We start from the raw sequence: 22,336 nt of genomic DNA, 5'->3' as shown, positions 1-22,336 counted from the left end.
TAATATAAATATAATTATTAATACTTTGTGTGTTAATATTGTAGTAGGGTGTGTTGTTTTGTTGTTTTGTGTTATGCTTTTGGATTCTTGTGTAATAGGTCCCCCTTGAAAATGTGATTTGCCATTTAAACAAAATACAATACAATTTTAGCCTGTTTTCCAGTCACTATACTGATATAGTGGGGAAAAAATAAGCGAAAGGGTCATAGAAATGTAGGAAAAAGATGCAGATCTATTTCGTGTTAGGGTTGAACCATAAAGTTAAAAGTGCATAATGACTCAGATTGTAATGAGAAGAGTGCAGCAGGAATGAAATCCTTTAATGTCATGATCGTATAATAAAACAAGCAATCATGTTTCTATCCACCAGTACACGCTCTCTCTTCTCATTCTTTCCTTTTTGTTTTTGTTTAGTTTATTCTTTGAAATTTGAATGCATAGGTTGATCTGTGTAAACTTTAACAGTTCACACAAAATATTATTTTTTCTTAATTACCGGTATATTAAATATATTTATGTTAAAATGCTTTAGTCACTAGATGTGTTTAACGGTTTCCTGTGTGATGAATAAAAAACTGTTCTTCACCCTTAAGATGGTAAGACTGAGAGAGGAGGAGGAGTTGTGAAATCGAATGGAAAGGTATAAAATAAGGTGAGACAGATGTAAAATTATTGTGGGGAAAGAGACGACAGAAGCTGGTGAACTACAATGGCAAGTCTTTGTATCATATATATATATATATATATATTAGTGGGGGGCATAGATTATTTTTTTAATCTAGATTAATCTCACTGTGATCTTGAAATTAATCTAGATTAATCTGGATTAATCTAGATTAAAATGGCTAATTCGAATTCTGCCGTAGGCATTCAGAATATGTGTGTTACCCAAATAAAATTGACAAACAGTAAGTTTTTGAGAAGGGGTTTATCAAGCTAGGTGGTGCATTAGAAAAGGGGCTCATCTCCTATTTCCAAAATGCATCACAAAGTGCTTGAACAACCTTACGCCTGTTTCACAAATACTCCATCTGCAGTGCGTATGCGTTGCATATTTTTTTACGCACCCATGTTAACGGATTCCAGTTGCGTTCCAGGAGCGTTGCGTCTGCAGCAGTGCAGCGATCATTTAAGTACAAAGTAGCGAGTACTCGAGTCCGTGCTGCACCACATGTAACGCACACGGACTGCATACGCACTGCAGACGGAGTATGTGTGAAACAGGCGTGAGCAGGCCCCGGTGAAGTTTGTACCAGTGGGCCCTGTTTGAAATTGTATAATTTGTATGTTCGTTTATTTTTATTTATTTGTGCTATTTACACAATGTTTAAGTTGTTTTCAAGTTTGTAGGTGTCAAGGTACAGAAACCAAATAATTAAATGTATAATAGCACTGGATAGTCTTCAATGTAAAAATGAAATATACAATCAAACCTACATTTATTCAGACACCTTCAACATTTCTCACATTATTACAGTTTTGCTATATATATAAAAAAAATATATCTGGTGTCTGAATAATTTTTAGTTTGACTGTTAAAACTACAAAGTAATTCAGTCAAGAGCAGTGAGTGATTTTCATTTTCAATTTCTTGGATTAACATTCCTGCAGCCAGTAGCTAAATTAGGCGCGGTCACTTTAAGAGACACGGTGGATATTTTGACATATTTTGTATGTATTTGTCGGCACAAGAGCAAAAATAAGCAAATTCGATGTTCAAGTGTTTTGAGACGCCTTTCTCTGCGTGAGCCCTGAACACCAAAACACCTCAGTGCTGAATTGGGCTCTTTCACATCTTTTTGTTTGTTCAAACTGCGATATGTATTTGTTCGTTCAGGTGCAGGAGGGACTTTGAGGAGAACTTCACAGAAGAGAGCTCGGTTCAGTGTCGCTGTCCGTGATACGCGGCTCTCTCTCTCGTGCGCATCGAACACAGCGTGCGAGTAACCAGCTCTCTGTTCAGCTTTTCTGCGTCTTGTGTTTGGATGTTTTAATGTTTAAATCGACATATATATATATATATAATCGAATATATATATATATATACTTTGTGCTTAATAATCATATTCCACTTCTTTGACAGGTCAAATCAGGATCTATTGCCGTTCTGTTGATGGCTTTCCTTTTTGGGAGTGGAGACTTCTTAAAAACGGAGAGAGGTAATTTTTAATTCATACGAAAATATATTTATGTTGACTTTTCATAATTACTTCACACACATTGGTTAATGAGCCCCTGATATTAATTAAATGTAAACCAGGTGTTGTTAAACAAAAAGCATGTGACCAGTTTGTGCAAATGATTTATAAAGTATTTGATGAGATGACTTGCTTTGAGTATGCATTGACAGTATTATTAGATAAACTAAAGAGTGATAAATTAAAAGTTCATCTTTTATACAGGCAAGTAATACTACCCAAGTATCATATTTATATACATTTTCAAATTTTGGGATTCCGTCATTTAGGGTTTGTTGCAGGCCGTACAAATGTCACTGAGCAATGTTCTATGCTTGATCCGTGTAAGGTGGATGACTGGTACAAAGTGGGCAGTGTCTGTGTCAAATACTTCAACAATTCTCTCAACTTTACTGAGGCTGAGGTATGTTTTTTTTTTTTTTTCATGGAATGTAAAAAAAATCTGTGTAATGTGTAGTCATTAAATGTTCTTCCTTGTTCATATCCAGTTCAGCTGTAGGGCAGAAGCCCCTGGAGCACACCTGGTGTCGGTGCTTAATAAAGAGCATAATGATGAGTTGCTCTGCTTTGTGAGAAGATTCAACCCAAAAAACCTGCGCATCTGGCTTGGAGCTTTTGAATTTTTTAAGGTAAAAAAAAAGACAGAGATGTGCTTGTGTTTACAAACAGGGAGAGAAAAGAGAAATGACTTATTTTTTTATGTTATTATAGGGTTTTCTATTACATGCATGCACTATAGTTTCTCACTAATGACATTTTTTGTCTGTGTCTTTCTTTCTTTATTTCTTCTTTAAAAACTCCTTCTCATTATCTCAGTCTGGTCAATTTATTTGGCTTGATGGATCCCGCTGGGATTATGACAACTGGAACATTGGTCAACCCAGCAATTTGTACACCAACACAGAGGAATGTGTGGAGATGAACTGGAACGGTAAGAACAGAGAGACACTAATGGGTTATAGGATAATCACATTCATTTTTAAGTAAATGTTTTGCTAAGTGATCAGTGAGGAATATTTGGTAAGAAGGTAGAATAATCTCTTTATTTCACTGTCCCTCATTTTCAGAGACTGGCAAATGGAATGACCGCGGTTGTAATAACAAGGAAAACTACATATGTGCCTTCAAACTAAATGGCATCTTGAAACCAGGCTCTGAGGAGATGGAGTAGTTTTATCTGGGTACTGACCCATAAAACTTTCTGCATAAAATGATATTCTCTGCATCAACAAAAAACTTACAATAAAAATAAATAAAAAATAATTATTCAAAATAATTATTCAAATAGCTTTAAAATGCTAATAAAGAATGCTGGCAATCAAAATTATCAGTTGATTTGTTAATTTTTTTACTGTTTGTCTGATTATGACTGTCTGTAATGGCTACACTTATAAAAATTAAATAATGGTTCCAAAAGGGTTTTTTCTTGGTTCCCAAAAGAACCTTTCAGTGAAAAGTTCCTAAATAAATTTTTTATAATTTACATAAAAATATAAAGAACTTTTATTTTTAAGAGTTTATAAATATTAAGGAGACCAGATCTCTGTGTGGAGCACTTGATGTTGTCAGACAAAAATCTCACTGATTATTACAATAATGGCGCAATGGATGTTTGGAAATGTAAACTGGTATTTCCTACTGACACACTTGTAAGGGAAACAGGTCAATTTAGCTCAAAGGGAATCATTTAAGATTTTAAAGAGAATTTGAACAGAATCACTGTTTCACGGCTGATCACTGAGACGCCCTGTGATTCACTGAACAAGCCGATTAACATAAAATCTGCGCTGGATATTAATATCCAAACTATAGTGAAAACACTATCAATTAGCACAGTAACAAGATCGGCAGTTTAAGACATTAACTTGTAAGCACAAAACACAAGATACTTCTCTTTTTAATATGAATAAGACTTTATTAGATGAATCTAAGACATAAATTAATCTAACACATAAACGCACGCACACATTCACACAAGTTGCAGGAAGATCGAAAGTTAGGGAAAGATGAGTTTAAGAGAATGGAAATGTGGAATCCCGAGTTCACAGCAATACATTAAATTGCATAGACATGAACAGCCATCAATCACTTAATTAACCCTCGCATTGAGTTCCTCAATGAGGCTAAAATTATATTAGATTCACCAGTACAAATGTCTGAAGGTAGATTGCCTGTGTAAAGTTGTCGTTGAAATGGGGTTCCCCCGATGTCGCTGATTGGCTGGAAGTTCAGTAGTCGTTGAAGTGACGTCTTTGGTTGGGCGTTGGCTGAAGATGGCCTAGTGATGGGAAGTTCGGATCATTTTACCGACTCGGACTTTTGAGTCTCGTTCAGCAAAATGAACGAATCTTTTTTCGAGTCATTTCGTTCATTTTAGCAAAATGTAATGAAAATGTTATGTGTTACTTCCCCAACACATCTAGTACTTACGCAAACGTTGATCCCACTAAAAACAATACAAAACTAAAATGCTATAAGATACAGAAAAAAAAATTCCTTCTTTACCTGGGTCTTCAGTCTGTGATTAGCTCACCTCACCTCTTATCTGACAAGAAGACCTCGGGTTTAAGTCATTCCTTAATCACGTGACAGCCACATACGCAAAACTAACGCAGTCTTGAGCCGGAAAGAGAATTGATTAGTTCATCTCATGAGTCTTTCGGGTCTCGGGTCGAGTTTGACTCGTTCCTTAATCACGTGACAGACCCATACGCTATTTCTGACATTTCTGTCACTGTGTTTTTGTTACTGTTTGTTGAGGATCTGTGGTTTGTTATTATTTTATAAATAAATAAAACCCTGTTATAAATAAAATATTGATTAATTTGTCTTTTTGACTGTCTATCGGTAAATAAACACTAGGCTATATAATAATATAATAATTCAAGCTTACAATAAAAAGTATTTATACTAGTTTGTTCATTTTTACTCCAATTTTGAGTTTGCTAGTATAATAATCGCTTTTCCTAGGCAGACTTGACATATTGGTGTAATATATGTATAAGAAGATTGCTCAAAAAAGGACATAATGACATATACATTAAAAGCAAATAAAATTTTGAATTTGAATTATTAATGTTAGTTTAAAACATTAAGGTTATGATAACTTCAGCTTTAACAGTTTTAACCCAGCTCAGAGTGAGGAGAATACTTCAGATCCTGGTGCTACTGCCAGTGCAGGGGCCATGTTTTGGGAAGACTTTGACGAGAGGGTAGCAAGCTTGAGGCCTTCTGCTACCTCTTCTAAGACCTCAGATGCTATAAAGGTGCAGGCCTACCTTGCAGAGCCACTCTTACCCCACACATCAGACCCTCTGGCCTGGTGGAGGAGATGTTCACCAGTATACAAAAGCCTTTCTGAAGTCACAAAGACAAGACTTTGCATTGTGGCCACATCTGTGCCATCTGAAAGAATTTTTTCTAAAACTGGGCAGATTATCTCAGATAGAAGAAACAGACTCAGCCCATCCAAGGTCAGGGAGCTTGTTTTTTTTAATGCAAACATGCCTTAAAGCAAGTCCTAAAAATATAGCCACAGTGTGTTATTTATTTTAAAGCTTATTTATTTTTATTTATTTAGAAAAAGACTAGCTTGTTGTGCAATATTTTTGTTGTTGTTGTGATTTTAAAGGTAATTTGTTATTGTTATAAGGCTCCGTAGCTTTAGTATCTCTTCATTTTCATTTATTTTTATTTAAATGGTTTAAAATTATTTGGGGAATAGTTATACTCTTTGATATAAAGTTTTTATTTTGGCACAAAAGTGTTATTTATTTTAAAATGTATTCATTTTAAATTATTATATAAAAAAAAGCAAAGCTTGTTGTGCAATATTTAGTTTTATTTTTTTATTTTTTTTTATATTGTACTTTTAAAGTTCATTTGTTAAGGTTATTAGACCCTGTGGCTTTATTATCTTTTAGTTTTATCTTTATTGTACTTTTTTATTATTTTGATTTATTTTGGAATAGTTGTCCTCTTTGTTACAAAGCTTTAATGGCACAAAAATAAACAATAAACAACCATTCAAAAGTATGTACACAGTGTTTTTTAATGTTTATAAAGTGTCATATGTTACAAAAGTATGGTTTATACAGACAATCTGATTTAATAATTACTCTAGCCAATGTTGTCACATCACGGGACAAAAGAACGAACAACCCGAAGAACCGAAAGATTAACTAATCAATTCTCTCTCCGACTCAATACTGCATTCTTTTACTGTCTATGGTTTTAGCGTATGGGACTGTCACGTGATTAAGGAATGACTCGACCCGACCCGAAGACTCATGAGATGAACTAATCAATTCTCTTTCCGGCTCATATTGCATTGGTTTTAGCGTATGTGGCTGTCACGTGATTAAGGAACGAGTCAAAAACCCGATAGACCCGAACTATGAACTAATCAATTCTCTTTCCGGCTCAAGACTCCATTGACTGACAGGTGAATCCATAGACATGTATGGTGAATCACTACTACTAGAACAGAACCTATAGAATAATGCGCATGCGCGACTGAACGAATCACTCCCCGAGACGACTCGTTCTTCCCGAGTCACATTAAAGATTCGTTCAAAATGAACGAATCGTTCAAGAACGACACATCACTAGAAGATGCAGAGTTGTGTGGCTGGTTGAAGTTGAACGGGCAGTCGAGGTCAGACGGCATTACAAAATTTAACTCAGAACACGAAACTCTCAAATGGAAAAGAAAAGAAATAAAGTTTGACGAGACTAGGTGGTGTTTCTTCTCATCGTGGCTAAGTAGCAGCAGGCGTGCAGGCCGAAGCACGCTGGAACCGTGCTCAAAGAACAGTGATGACAAATAGCATGGCTAAAAGCTAAAGCTAAGAAGCAAAGCTAAAAGCAAACTAAAAGCAGGCATGACTAATAGCAGAAGCTAAACGCATAGCTAAAAACTAAAAAGCAGGCATGACTAGTAGCAGATAGTGATGTGTCGTTCTTGAACGATTCGTTCATTTTGAACGAATCTTTAATGTGACTCGGGAAGAACGAGTCGTCTCGGGGAGTGATTCGTTCAGTCGCGCATGCGCATTATTCTATAGGTTCTGTTCTAGTAGTAGTGATTCACCTGTCAGTCAATGCAGTCTTGAGCCGGAAAGAGAATTGATTAGTTCATAGTTCGGGTCTATCGGGTTTTTGACTCGTTCCTTAATCACGTGACAGCCACATACGCTAAAACCAATGCAATATGAGCCGGAAAGAGAATTGATTAGTTCATAGTTCGGGTCTATCGGGTTTTTGACTCGTTCCTTAATCACGTGACAGCCACATACGCTAAAACCATTGCAATATGAGCCGGAAAGAGAATTGATTAGTTTTTTTTTTTTTTTTATTATTAAATGCTTGTAGAAGATAACAGCAAAACACACAAAAACATTAACAACAGTCATTGTCATTACATTATAACCATACTCCAGAGACCCTCAGTTCCTTCAGTCTTTCAGTCCAGATTAATTGCCAAGTCCTTAAACTAAGCCACTGTTCTCATAGCTTTTAAGTTTTTAGATAACTCAATAGACTCAAAGTACATCGTCATTTCATTTTTAAATCTCAAAAAAAGAGGATTGCATTTAGAAAATTTACATTTGTGAATGTAAAATTTAGCTAACAGAAAGATAAGGTTTATAAAATAAATATCACTTTTCTTTTCACCTTCATGAAAACCAAAAATGACATTTCTATATGTTAATTCAAAGCTAGGATTCACATAACATTTGATAAAATCACAAATGTCACACCAAAAAGTTACTGTGAAAGAGCAGTTCCAAAATAAATGTAAAGTAGTTTCAGGCTTCTCTGAACAAAAAGAACATAAGGTATCAATGTCATTCTTAAGTCTTTTGAGAAAGCACTTATCTGGGTAACACCTATGAATTAATTTAAAGCTAATTTCTCTCGTTTTGTTAGTTATCAGGTATTTGTGAGGTAATGTCCAAACTTTTTTCCATGGAATATCACTTACAAAACCATTCCAATAAGAAATTACATAAGGCACAGAGACAGACTCCTCCTGAAACAAGACTCGAATTTTCTTATTGTTTTTGGATTTAGATGAAGAAAAGCATTGCTTACCTACAAATGTCTTACATAGATCCACTGAGCGACAAAGAAATGGAAAAGAAAATCCTTTATAAAGCATGATAACTCCTTGTGGCACTGCATCAGCCACGATGGCAAACTCCTTTGGAGTAACAGGAATTCCATGCTTTACCAAGAACTCAGAATAATTACAAATTGAACCATTTTGATTGAAAAGTTGAGATGCAAAAATAATTCCATTATTAACCCAATTATCAAAGAAAAGAGATTTATGTTTATACAGTAGGTCCTTATTATTCCAAATTATATAAGAGTGAGGAGTAAAATTGTGTTTAAAGATGAGGGACCAAGCTAATAACATTTGCCTATGGAAAAGGGATAATTTAACAGGGATTTTCATTATGCTATAATTACAGGTTAATAAGAATTTTAAACCCCCTATTTTGGAAAAAATAACATTAGGGATCAAATTCCAGATAGATGCAGGCTTATTGATGAAGTTTTTTATCGAGTTTATTTTAAAGGTGTGGTTTAAAGTAGTAAAGTCAAGAAAGTTTAACCCCCCCCCCCTTCTCAACAGTGTTCATAAGTACAGATTTTCTGACAAAATGAGTTTTAAACTTCCAAACAAAGTTGAGGAGCATGGTATCAATTTTTTTAAGAACGGCGGTGTCAACACTCAAAGAAAGAGCAGCGTATGTTAACCGTGACAAGCCCTCAGCTTTGGCTAGTAAAATTCTTCCCTTTAACGACAGATCTCGCTGGAGCCATATATAAAGTTTTTTCTGTGTACTCTCAATTAGTGGATTAAAATTTACAGAGCATCTTTCTAGTTCATTTTTTGTTATAATAATACCTAAATATGATACCTGATCTCTAATTTGAATATTACAAATGTGTGACAAATTACACTCTTTGATGGACATGAGTTCACATTTTGAAAGGTTCAAGACTAAGCCTGAAGCTTTGGAGAATTGCTGGATATATTCTAGTGCTAACGGAACTTGAGTAGCATCATGCAAAAAAAGAGTGGTATCATCAGCCAACTGACTGATGAGTATCTGTTTGTCAGCAATAGATATACCACGAAGACCACTATTAGAAACATACGATGCAAATATCTGGGAAACTAGTAAAAACAGATAAGGGGATATTGGACACCCTTGTCTAATACCACGTGACAAATAAAATCTAGGAGAAGTACCGTATTTTAGTTTGATTGTACTATTACAATTATAATAAAGAGTTCTTACAGCCCTGCAAAAATACTCACCAAAACCAAACCTTTGTACTGACTTAAAAATAAAATGATGCTCTACGGAGTCAAAAGCTTTATAAAAATCCAGGAAAAGAATAAAACTATTGTGTTCCACCAAATTGCTATAATCAAATAAATCTAAAACTAATCTAATGTTATTCATTATGTGCCGGTCTCTCATAAATCCAGATTGAGTCTCATCTATAACGCTATCCAAACAATCTTTAAGTCTTTTAGCAAATATTATGGCAAAAATTTTATAATCGTTGTTAAGGAGTGTGATGGGCCGCCAATTGTCCAGATTAGTAAGATCTTTCTTTGGTTTAGGAATTAGTGTGATGATACCCTGCGTTAACGTAGGAGGTAGAGCTTCTTTATCAACACTCTCTTTAAAAACATTTGTTAAAAAAGGAGAAAGTTCATTAGCAAATAATTTGTACAGCTCAGCTGTAAGTCCATCACATCCTGGGGATTTATTGTTTTTTAAGCTCTTGATTGCACTTTGTACTTCCTCATGAGTTAAAATTCCATCACAACACATTCTATCACTGTCCGAAATAACTTTAACATTATTAACTGTGTCCAGAAACAAATTCGACATCTGCTCTGTGCATTTTGAGCTATAAAGATTCTTATAAAAATTGGCACTGAAATTGGCTATATCCTTTGGATCTTTTATAATTTTGCCATCAACAGATAATTTCTCAATTGTGGAAAGGGTAAAATTTCGTTTTTCAAGCTTAAAGAAATATGCAGTATTGAGTTCACCTTCTTCGAGCCATTTATTCCTGGACCTTACATAAGCACCCCTAGGCTTTGATAAATATAAATCATCTAATTTAGTTTGCAAAGCTGCAAGTTCAGATTTCTCCTCCAAAGATAGACAACTAAAGTTATGGGTTTGAGATAATTTCATGATCAGGCTGTCCTCAAGAACTCTTCTCTTTTTAGCTAAGACTGCTCCAACGTTTCTTAAGTAAACTCCAATTTCAAATTTTAGAAGCTCCCAATTAGTACAAAAGGAATTTTGAATTTTGGCTGCTTTCCAATATTGAGCAATTAATTCTTTAATTTTATCAATTACATCTGGTAATTCTAAGAGTGAACTGTTTAGTTTCCACAAAGAGGATTTTCTATGACCTGGTGCATAATCTGCCGTCAAAGGGGTATTAATAAAGATAGTTTTATGGTCAGTCAAAGGGGTATGTTGAATGCCAACATTTAAATTAAAATTGGACATACATTTTGATATGAGCCAATAATCAATTCGAGATTGACTAGACCCAGTTTTGTTGGCCCAGGTAAACTCCACATTGTAAGGGTATCTTTCTCTCCAAATGTCCACCAATTCAAACTTATTTATTAAACCTAACAATGCCGGGCTAAGACAATCAGTCCTCTTTGGTGGATATCTATCCAAATAATTATTTAATGATACATTAAAGTCTCCTCCTAGTATGAAAAAAGCATTAGGGAATTTATTCGACCAATGTGTGAGTTTCTCATCTAACTTATCATAGAAACATTTATTATCCTGAGACGTATTGTACCCATATATATTTCCCAGAATTATTGTTTGTTGGTAAAGTGAAATCACTAATAAATGAAAGTGGCCCAAACTATCTGAATCTGAACCTAATATATCCCCATTAAACGTATTTCTCAAAATGCTTACTCCAGCTGAACGTTCAGTGCCATGAGAACTCCAAATATCATTACCCCACTGAGATTTCCACCATTTGTAATCATCTTTAGTAGAATGACATTCCTGAAGAAAACAAAAATCTGACTTGTGTTTTTTAGCAAAAAAAAAAAGAGCTTTCCTTTTGACACTATCCCTGAGGCCTCTGGCGTTAAAAGATACCAATGACAATGACATAAACAACGAACAATATGAAGAGAAAATAAATCAAGCTAAGTAACTGAATGAACCACTCGTTCAACTCACTTTCCTCAAAAAGTGCAAGCAACCACAAGAAAAAAAAATTGCCCACCCGGTACATAAGTATTCATATTTAAGTTCAGAAAAAAAAAGTAAAAGTTACACTTAAGTTTCTGTATTTAAGTAGTAACCATTTCAAAGCATAAAGTAAAGAGGAGGGAAAATAAGTAAATTTTAAAGCCTTCAATAAAATAATGTATATCTGTGTTTAAGGAAGATTGTAGCGATTAATATAAAGTAGTCTACTGCTTAATACCATGAAGATATTATGCATTTAGGGCGAAAAAAAAAAAAACACCCTAAGCAGATCGCACGTGAATCATTGAAAGAAACGGTTGCATATGAATAAACGTTACTACTAAGAAGGTTTGTTGGCTAAATCTTTAGCAGACAGTCTTTTACCCTCGATGACAGCGAAAGGACCGTGAAAGCCAGCCTTCTTCCCTCCCCTCCTCGCCCTCTCTACTGTCGGCCACAGAAGAGTCCTTGCATCCTTATCTTTCTGCGAGAGATCCTCGAAGACCTTAATCTTCTTCTCCCTGAGCAAGACAGATGTTTTGGCGTCTTTCCAAACTGTGTCCCGCTGGGAACGCGATGAGAAAAGGACAATTATGCGACGGGAGGACTTTTCTGCAGCAGAGCGAGGCCCCAGTCGATGAGCGATGTCAATTCCGAAGTGCAGATCAGCAGCGATGCTTGGGGAAACCTGGCTAAAGAGGTCGATGATTATCCGCTTCACGTTCTCTCCTGAATTCTCCGGAATACCAGCGACACGCAGATTCCATCTTCTCTTGTAAGCATCCAAATCGTTACACCTATCACGAAGTTCAACGTTTTCTTTCTCCAGTTTTCCGATTTTCTTTTGCATCTCGTCAGATTTTTCATTCAAACACTTCACCTGTTCACCGTGGAATTCGAGAGAGCTGATTATCTGTTTAATAGAGTTCGAATTCTCAATCACCGTCTTTTCAACTCCTTGAATTCGGCGCAAAGCTTCTTCGTGCATGGCCTCCATTCTCTGCATAAATCTCATTAGCATAGTATCACTCACCACTGGACTATCAGAGCTCGGTTTGCTTTTTTTGGCAGGATTGGGTTCAGGTGTATCTGGTAAAGGCAAGAAACCATAAGACTGTCCAGCAACTGTCTCCATATCAGTGCTTAGAGTTCTCCTAGCATAACTATGCATAGCAAGATGAGTTTCTTCTTTCTCTTCCATATTCTCAAGTCAGTGCATCAATTGTAGCAAAAGCACGTGCTAGCACTTCGATAGTTATAGCTTGGAGAGAAAAAGTGCGTCTGAAAAGCTTAACAAAAATATTTACAAAGAAAAAAGTCTATTAAAGTGCGGCTATTCGAAATTATTTCTGAACATGATCAGTTTAAAAGTAAAACCGGGATTTGGGCAATAGTTTTTAAGAGCTACTGCAAAACCGTCTTGTCACGATGCCATCTTGGCTCCGCCCCCAATTGATTAGTTCATAGTTCGGGTCTATCGGGTTTTTGCAAGAAGTCCTCGCTGCAGTCTGTAGCACGAAGACGTAGCTGGATCAGATCCAATACGTAGTTAATGGAGGTGTGTTTTGGCGACGTCATAGACGCATGCGCAGTACCGATCGCTGGATTATAATGCGCATGCGCTAGTCTTAAGTGACATGCATGCTCAATATTGAATCGAGGGGTGCTTCTCAATATCCCTACTCGTCTCCTCGCTCCTCCGTCCTCCATCCTATGACCCGGAAACCGATCGAACACAGCCATCTTGAAGGACATCTCAATTTTCTAATTGCACCACGAGGAGACGAGGATCGAGGAGGGAGGAGGCTTCATGAGGAGAGATGAGCGAGGATACACAGGTGTATCCTATGCGGAAGTATTTTATCGACTTAACGTGACGCACGTATAAATTCTCCTCCCCCTTCACATCTGTTGTAACAATTTTTATTTATATTTTACCTTTTCACTTCAAATAAACCATGCATGTCATATATTTCAAACAGGGCATCTTGCTTTATTAATATTTATTATGAATGTCTTAATTAACAAACTTTAACAACATAAGGGCAGATCCCTTTAATTACAGCTGATGACACTTTGAAGTAACGCTGAAGGGAGCGAGGATAAATCATTTCACTTGATTCAAGTCTTCCATCCTCACGTCTTTTCCTTGCATCCTTCCCTCGCATCCTGAAAGGGTGGAGCTAAGACACGAGGAAAGGAAGCGAGGAAAGGAAACGAGGATGCACAAATATGAATTGAGAAGCACCCGAGATGTTCTAACCTATGGTTCTAACCTTTGTAGTAGTAGTTCTGATAAATAGTAATACGTAATTATTGATGAATAATTATTTACATAAATGTGATTAAGTTGTCCTAGTTTCTCTCAACATACATGCAAAATAGTTAATTTTACAACATTTTAAATCACGATTTTAAACCTAAATTTGATGGATTAATAACATGTCGTCACCACAAGTATCTTTTTAATGCGTGTATATAGAACATTTTAAAATTAAGCAATTTTATTTTATTCAGGTCATATTTGCTGTTTAGTGGAAGCAAAAATGATTGTCTCTGTAATTTTAATCCTAAAGCTACAATACGGTCTGTAAACAACTTAACATACCAGTACACATTCAAGGGAAAAATGCAAAAAAAAAAAAGACAGCATTAAGAATTCTTTAATGACTCATTTTTTCCATATTGATATGTACATAAGGTTCCCCTTATTTGCTCTTCAGTGTTTGCAGGACATGTACGTACATTTAAAAGAAAAGAAGAAGAAAAGAAAAGAAAAAGAAGAAAAGAATTTAAGCTTAATGTATAAACATTCAGATCAAGTAGTTGTCACTCAGTTGTCCTTGGGGCTATAGTGATTCCCATCACAGATGAAGCAGTCTGCTGAGCAGTAACCTTCAAAGTCTTTGGTTGAGTAAAACGCAAGAAGGATTCCTTTCCTTCCATCTCCAACATAGCCTGGCGGGAAGTCTTTAAATAAGATCCCACAGCAAAGGCAACTCGTCACTTTATATGGCACTCGAAACCTCTCCTTGTACTCACTGGAGAATGCACTCCAGTTGACAACACCTATTGTAAGAAAGAGATTTAAAGTACTAATACATTTTGAGCAAAGCTTGAAATGCATTTGCAGTTTGAACGTAATGTGTGGAACTGTTTACTGGTAAAAAAAATAAAACTAATAAAATGAAATAACTTACTGTCAAGCCAGGCAAAATGAGCCTCTTTTCTGAATGATGCTTCACTAACAACATCATGGAAAATCCTGCACGTCAGAGACAGCCTGAAGAAAGACACATCTCCATCTTCTTTGACCACATTCATGAGGATACATCTCAGGATCTCAGCTGGCATCTGCTCAGCAATTTGTTAAATATTATTCAATATAAAATACTAGTCAAATAATAGCATACATTTAACATGTTAAAAATAAAAACATTTGGAATAGGGAAAACTCCCACCTTACTTATGTCCACCTCATCTGGCACCTCTAGCACCTCATCAGCTTCCATTTCCAATTCTCCTAAAGAAAGAAATTATATTCACACCAATAGAATAATCATGAAATATTTATGGAAAATGTAACTTGAACATGTTATCATCAGTTGTCAGATTAGTTGTTGCAAACCTATTTTAGTTAAAGTTATACCTGTCTTCATTTCTTTGCGCCTTTTTCTGAGAAGCTTTCTTTCAGCATCTGATCTTAAATTATAAAAAAAAAAACAAAAAAAAACAAACAAGTGAACTACAGTTTGCCTAGCAAGTACTTACTCCACACAGGAAAAAACACCATAAAATACCAAATACTGTGCAAATTAACATCATTAAAGAGAGGACAAAAAACTGCTACTTCTACTCCTCCTTCAACTACTAATACTAATAAATGTGTTTTATTTATTGGAAGTACTTGCAAATAGGCTTACTTGACGGGATAATTTGTTAGCAGGAGCAAGCACCACCATCTCCTTACTGCAGCCATGTCAGACTGGAAAATATGCTTAATGTAAATCACCCTTTGAGAATATACTTTTCCAAAATTATTAGTTTTGATAGCTCACCTCAGCAAAATCAAAGAGACCTCCCATTACAACATAGAGTGCGTACTGTAACATTAAGAGTAAGTTACATCAAAACAGACATAAATAATAGTAATGAACTTTAATTAAATTGTTTTAGGAGACTGCATCAATATCTTAAGTTAGTTGGATATTGGTTTTGCTCAAACCACAAAATAAATTAATGACAGACAGCAATCTGACAAAGTTATCAAAAAAAAAATTATTATTGTTATCAAACAATTCTTCCTACCATCAACACAAATACTCCACAGTTATTTGAACAATTCTGCCTTGGAGCACCCTGTTGAGTTCATTTGAAATAAACATGTTATAATTATTCAAAAATAAACTGTGTTTGAATATCTGAAATGTAATTTAGTTATGGCAACAAGAAAACTGCTTACTTTGAGATCATCACGTCCATACTCCTTCCACGGCCCAGGATGTAGTTGCTGTGCAAGTTTTCTACAAAGCATTAAACCACAACAACAATTAAAACAAAAATGGATTAAAAAAAATTATAGTAAAAATGCTAATAAACAAACAAACAAACTGGGGTGGAGCAACCCCAAACAAATTTGACTCATTTATCATTGTTTAAACAATTTTATCTATAAACTATAATAGAATTCCAGCGATTAGGTAAATGTAAACAGTTTAAGCATCAATGAAAAATGAGCCATAAAACAAAAAAACAAAATGCATGCAAATGGATGTATGGCACAAAAACAGAACTACCATAATCCCGAACTAATTTTGAACTCTTAATATTTTTCTGAAAAAACCTGTAGGGACCAACGAAACGACAATCGCTGAAGTCAGTGCCGTACAGTGAATCAAGCAAATACATCTCTCTGCTTTTTGGTTTCATGATCTGTAAAACTGGTTCTATTAAGTGATTCTTGGAAGATACAATTATTAGTTATGTCAAAATATCTCTGTGTTACTTGCATTAAGGAGAACTGATCATTTAAACATAAAATACTTACACATATCATCCAATGGTTTGTAGCCCATGAAGGCAGTAAGATGAAGTCACATCTTGCTATATGTTCCTAATACAGACAACAAACATTTTTAAACACCACCTAAAATGACCCTAGTTTACTTCTATTAACATTTCAGTCATACTTACAGGTAAGTTAGCTGAAGGGTCTGCACAGAATGGTGGCAACCATGTCACTGTCACATATGAGCTAAAACAATGGACCTTTATGTTCTGGTAGATACCATTTAAAATTACAGCTAATTTGATTGCATATAAAGGATTACTTATGCACACTTTCCTAAAAAAAAAAAAAAAAAAAGGTTCCACACAGCAGACAGGAAAAAATTACCTTTAAGTCAGCAATATCCCTGACAACTGAGAGGCAGGCATTCAAAATCTGTAATTTGAGATAAAAAAAAAAAATTCATATTCGCTCATCACAAAACAAAAACATTTTTGTGCATGTGATAAAACTCACAGTCCCTTCAACATCATTTGGATGGCCCAAGGTAATAAAATCTGATCTGTCCAGAATTGTTGCTCCTACTTGAGCCAAAAATTGTTGTTGTGATTCCTTTTCATTTAAAGCATTTTTTATCTAGAAAAACAAAAACAATTGTAAGCATGATTACTTTGCATGAAAATGCAAAATAATTCAACATACCATCTTAATTTGGTCACTGCTTTGTGGATGCATCCAGCATGCCCTGTTTGGCTGCACATTTCGTAGGGCTGTCAAGTCCATCAATGAACCCCGGCTGGGGTCTGAAAAGAGACAAAATATTATGACCCAACTGTGCTAAGTGAAGTGAGATTTTACAAGTGCAGTGTTTATCATGACATTACTTACAGTGTACTGGATCTATTTGTGTAATATCACATGAGAGTCTCTTACTATCATTTAAGGACTGTGGAGGCGTACCTTCACATACAGGACAAGAAAAATCTATTTTACAATATGTGACAAAATTACTGGTCATTGTAAGATGTAAAAATAATAATAAAAACTTACCAAGTACTATCTGACCATAATCATTGAAGGTTAACTGATCACTAGGTGATACAACTTTTTTCAGGCTGTCCTCCATGTTTTTATTCTGTGCGATGTTATAATGGTGAATGATGTTGCGCATCAAAAATGTGTGTCCTGATGGCGTGAGCATTTTAAGGAAATAATTGTTTTTGCGCATTGCAGCAAAAAGTTGCTCTGCGGTTTGAGTATTTACCCAGCCACAAAGTTCTGGGACTACCTGGACTCTCCTAAGAGCATCTCTTGGGTCTTTTGTATTGAATTCGTGGAATCTGTCATACAAAGCATAATGCTCTGATGATCCAGTCAAAGGATGGCAGTTGGTATCCTCCTCCTCCTTCTTATTTTTCAACCATGTTAGATTAACTTTGAGCTTGCCTTCTTTTGCTAGCTGGATATTGGCTGTAGTTGGTTCAGCAAGTCTCCCTTCATGGGGACTGAAAGGTATAGAATCTGCTTCACGAAGATTAACGTGTGCTGCAAGTCCTCTAGCAAAGTCGTATATAACAACATTAGGAAAGTGCTTCCAACTCAGCAGCAAGTCCGCAAAGTCTCTGGGAGACTCTGCTCTTATGTTGAATTTGATGGAATAGACTACTCCACAAGGACATGTAATGACTGCCCAGCCACCTAAGAGAAAAGTACAAAAGTACAATTTAAAGAAAGTACAGTTTAGAAAATGAAAATAATCATTACAATGGTTACTTAAACAAAAATTACAAGTAACACTTCAACTATTAACTTAATTTTTCATAATTTAGTTTAGTTTTTCACTAGGTTTTCATAATTTCTTCATACCATACTCGTAAATTTTTAGTAAATCTACCTACTTTTACCAACATTTTGTCAGTGGGTTGACTCAGAGACTAGTTTAAACAGTATTAATTAACCCATGAATAAATTGCAAGTATTTTCTTACAGCAAATGAAATTTTTTATCTGCCAATGAAAGCATTATTGCTGAAAATGAAATGTCCATCAACATAAATTTAAAACTCCTGGGACATTATTATTATTTTTTAATCAAAGCTATAACTTTATGTATTATTAAGATATATTATTATTATTATAAACATATATATTTAAGTGATAAGAGTCAGGCAATTTACCAGAAGCACCCCAAATCTGCTGGAAGATTTTGTCGTACGCTGAGCGGTTTTGCATCTCCGTCCGCAAACGTAACACAAGATCCATCCTTGATCCCTTGGTGTCCAATCCACATTCTTTGCACAGCTTCCTCACTGCATCAACCTAAACATATGACAGACTTTGGTTAAAACCAAAATTGTTGCAAAACGTAATTAGATGTTGTAAATTTGTTCTTACCTTAAGATTAAAGAGCTCATCACCTAACCTTTCCTCTGTGACGTCAAGATCTGGAACATCACAGGACTTTTTTTTTTTGTAGTTTTGCATGCTCAGTGTTTAAAACAATGTCTGAATTCCGGGTATAAGGTCCAATCCAAGGAGCCCAGGAATCATAACTGGGACGAACTACAAAGGGGTTTTTCCTGCCACCTTAAAAGAAATACAGAGTGTACAAGTACATTAAAGAATTTCTTTAGTTACACAGACCTAAATAATATTACACATTAAATAACTTACTTGAAAGAAATCCCCGGCCAATCATCTCCATCGTTACGGATTCCCAAAAAGAGACAATGTTTGTATCACCCTTGAATTCTGATGGTGGTGTGGCTATTTCACTGACTGCAACACACAAATTCACAAATCAGGAACATGCTGTTTTTAGAAAGCATGTGTAATACAATGTACACAACACATACTTACAAGGAATACTGAAGACTCCTTTCTTGTGGAGATCCATGATCACCACTTTGGGGTGATAACCACAATTGATGCATGTGTAAGAATAGTCATGGCTGCCCAAGGCTTCAAAGTGGAGGTAACCATGGAGCACTGTGTCTTTGCTGGGAAATTTTGCTTTGGCAGTGGCTTCAAGTATGCTCATTACTCTGCTAACAGCAGTGTGATTCTAAGAATATTCACAGAGTATATAAAAAAAAAATGTTACATGACATAACACGTATTACATGAAACAATATTAACATCAGTAGTTGTACATATTACCTGAAGAGCATTGCGAAAAATCAGACACAAGTGTAGAGAAAGCAGAAGGTGGTCATTGAAGTTATGGATACCATCAGTGAATTCCTGGTACCTGTACATCATGCTGCAGTTGCTGCAGACTTTGTAGTAAGTTGAAATTCCTTAAATTGAGAGCAGAAAAGTTAAACACAAAATAACAGTACACTCTTTAAATAGAATGTTTTATTTAACAATATTTACCTTCAACTACCCCAGTGAAGGTCAGAATCTTTGCTCGTGAGGTTATAATAATTGGGTCACTTAGAACATGATTACCCTCACATTCGGAGCAGAACACTTCTTCAGGAATTAGTTGGTGTCTAAAGTCACTACCATGTTGTAGACCACCAACCAAATTTTCAGGAAAGTCCACAGGTAGAGATTTATTTTTAAAAAAATAGCGTACCATCCTCTCTATTCCATCATCATTAGGTGGGTACTGACGATCACTACAGTCATCCACACTCTCAGGATGCGGTTGAGGTTTCTGCATGGAATCAATCCTTTCGGTGGTCTTCACCTTCTGGAATAGAGCTCTCTCATTTTGAAATAAATGCCATTTAGCTATTGCTTTATGAATACATGACTGTTTTGTTTTATTACATGGACAGGCCCATGTGATCTTCTTACTGTCATATACAACAGTAACTCTTCCAAGTCTACAGTAATAAGACATTTTTGGCTCATACACTGATATATATTTTTTCGTTGAGGGCCCAGCAAATGTGATCTCTACAGAAAGTGGCACATCTTCTTTGTTTGCCATGCATTGCCTTTCGATGCATGCATCTTTCCTACTTTCTCCAAACCATTTTTCTTTCACCATCTCTGTTAGGGCTTCCTCTTTGAGATTAACAGAATTGCCATCATCGTTGGGACAGAAAGCTAAAGACATGAGATGGCAGCACTCAAATGGTTTCAGGCCACTCCTTTGAGCAAATTCAGCACTGGCATTGCATTGGTCTAGTTCACACATAACTTTGTCATTTACACCCCAAATCTTTTTTTGAACATGGATGGGAAGAGATGGTGCACTGAAAGATTTTGCCGCTGCAAAAATTCCATGCTTACTGTCAATGCACTGGCAAAGTAGATGTCGTTCTGATGTGATGGCCTCTTTAACTGTGGTGTGCTTTCTTCTAATGTGAACACGTAAGTTTTTTTTATTCAATTCCATATCACAATGATCACATCTAATTCTTTTCTTCTTTGGTTGAAGACGATTTACTGTTGGTTGCACTGGTGGAACATGGACAGCAGAAGTAGTCGGAGATGGAAATACTTGGGTGGATGCAGAAAGAGAAAATTGAGCTTCAGAAGGAGGGCAAGTTGTCCCAGATTGCAAAGGTAGACATAAGGGACTTGTCCAAGACTGTGTCATTGGTGGAGACCGAAACACTGATGTAACTGGAGATGAAGATGTTCGGATAGCCATGGGGCATGACAGGGGAGGCGCCTGTGTAATGACATGAGAAGTCTGTGCCAAAATATTTGGAAGTGGAGCAGTGGCTGCTGGGCTATGCAGGAGTGGAGACTGAGCTTCCTGGCCAGGAAATGCCAACTTTTGTTTACATTTTTTTAAATGAGTAATTAACTGCACTTTTCTTATTACTGTAGCAGGACAGTAACAGCAGTGAAAATGTGCATTTTCCCTACAGTGTGAATTGCACTTAACAATCACAAAATCTGGGGGAAAAAGTTACACAGAATACACACATGCATTACTCTGATCAAATGTTATAAAGCAAATTAATATTGTATTGTAATACAGTTTTTGTAATTAATACAGTATTGTATAGAGGTGAAATTATACTCACCATCATGATGTACTGCCAATTTTAGATGATTCTCTACATGGCAATCAATGGACAGTTGTGATGTGGTTTTGTACGTCTCACAAAAAGGACAGTGATACAGGTTACAGCACCGTGTGCACCTTGAAATTACAGGGCAACTGCCCTTTTTAAAGACATTCATCTAGAACAATACAATAACAAATAAATAATAATCAGTAACCGAGCAAAATCATGTTAATTTTACATTAGCCCTGCAGTCTGTCCATATGGTATTATGTTCTGAAGTATAAGATTAAAATGAGAATCACTGTGATCATCTTTAAAAGTCATGTTAGCTAAACACGTTTAACGTTATACCGCTATGGATACATAACACTACACAAGATGTTGAAACAACAAAACAGTACATAAAGATTCCAAAGATGAATTACCTACCGAAGTACCGATATACAATCAATATTGTTAATTAATCCATCGTTTTTCTGCAGATTCTTCAAAGAAGATCAAAGCAAGTGCGATTGTTCTTCTTCTTCTTCCCTTTTTTTGGAGATTCGCACCAATTTCGCGCATTACTGCCACCTACTGTGCACTCAATCCAGAGACTCTACCTCCTTTCCCCATCAAGTGCGATTGTTCACCAACTCTCTACCTTATATACTGTCTATGCTCTCTACTAGTGCGCAATCGGCGCATGCATATGACGTCACAAAACACGCCACCGCGCATGCGCGTAACAGCGTCCACTACGTATTGGATCAGATCCAAATACGTCATCGTGCTACAGGCTGCAGCGAGGGCTGTCTCAAAAATCTGGAAAGAAAGACAGCGTTGCAGCGTCGGATGTTTTCACCGGGGCGTGAAGTCTGGCTGCCCGCAA

The 22,336-nt window shown here is 35.9% G+C and overlaps 1 protein-coding gene, 2 long non-coding RNA genes and 1 pseudogene across 5 annotated transcripts; 1 reads left to right on the top strand and 3 right to left on the bottom strand.

Moving 5' to 3' along the window:
* Positions 1 to 677: 677 nt before the first annotated feature.
* LOC132143844 (lectin-like) lies at positions 678 to 3,525 on the top strand. The gene is made up of 6 exons (XM_059554425.1): positions 678 to 712; positions 2,084 to 2,159; positions 2,468 to 2,601; positions 2,687 to 2,827; positions 3,015 to 3,129; positions 3,266 to 3,525. Exons 1-6 carry the CDS (start codon positions 710 to 712, stop codon positions 3,367 to 3,369), a joined length of 573 nt encoding a protein of 190 aa, XP_059410408.1. The 5' UTR covers positions 678 to 709; the 3' UTR covers positions 3,370 to 3,525.
* An 11,602-nt stretch (positions 3,526 to 15,127) lies between these two features.
* Positions 15,128 to 15,590, bottom strand: LOC132143840 (uncharacterized). Its single transcript, XR_009434290.1, has 3 exons — positions 15,538 to 15,590; positions 15,403 to 15,464; positions 15,128 to 15,181 (listed from the first exon to the last, which is right to left on the bottom strand). It is a non-coding gene; the product is annotated as an uncharacterized LOC132143840 (long non-coding RNA).
* A 176-nt stretch (positions 15,591 to 15,766) lies between these two features.
* LOC132143839 (uncharacterized) lies at positions 15,767 to 17,301 on the bottom strand. Of its 3 annotated transcripts, XR_009434288.1 has the most exons (7): positions 17,190 to 17,301; positions 17,004 to 17,123; positions 16,875 to 16,922; positions 16,673 to 16,756; positions 16,527 to 16,592; positions 15,942 to 16,002; positions 15,767 to 15,838 (listed from the first exon to the last, which is right to left on the bottom strand). It is a non-coding gene; the product is annotated as an uncharacterized LOC132143839 (long non-coding RNA). The 3 variants fall into 3 exon arrangements; XR_009434287.1 differs by lacking the exons at positions 15,767 to 15,838; positions 15,942 to 16,002 and having other exon boundaries at positions 16,345 to 16,592; XR_009434289.1 differs by lacking the exons at positions 15,767 to 15,838; positions 15,942 to 16,002; positions 16,875 to 16,922 and having other exon boundaries at positions 16,345 to 16,592.
* A 66-nt stretch (positions 17,302 to 17,367) lies between these two features.
* Positions 17,368 to 21,669, bottom strand: LOC132143299 (uncharacterized; annotated as a pseudogene).
* Positions 21,670 to 22,336: the final 667 nt, after the last annotated feature.

The sequence above is a fragment of the Carassius carassius genome, chromosome 7, assembly GCF_963082965.1.
Source record: "Carassius carassius chromosome 7, fCarCar2.1, whole genome shotgun sequence".
Classification (NCBI taxonomy): Eukaryota; Metazoa; Chordata; class Actinopteri; order Cypriniformes; family Cyprinidae; genus Carassius; species Carassius carassius.
The sequence above is the reverse complement of the archived record's forward strand: the minus strand, read 5'-3'. Positions and strand labels throughout refer to the sequence as shown.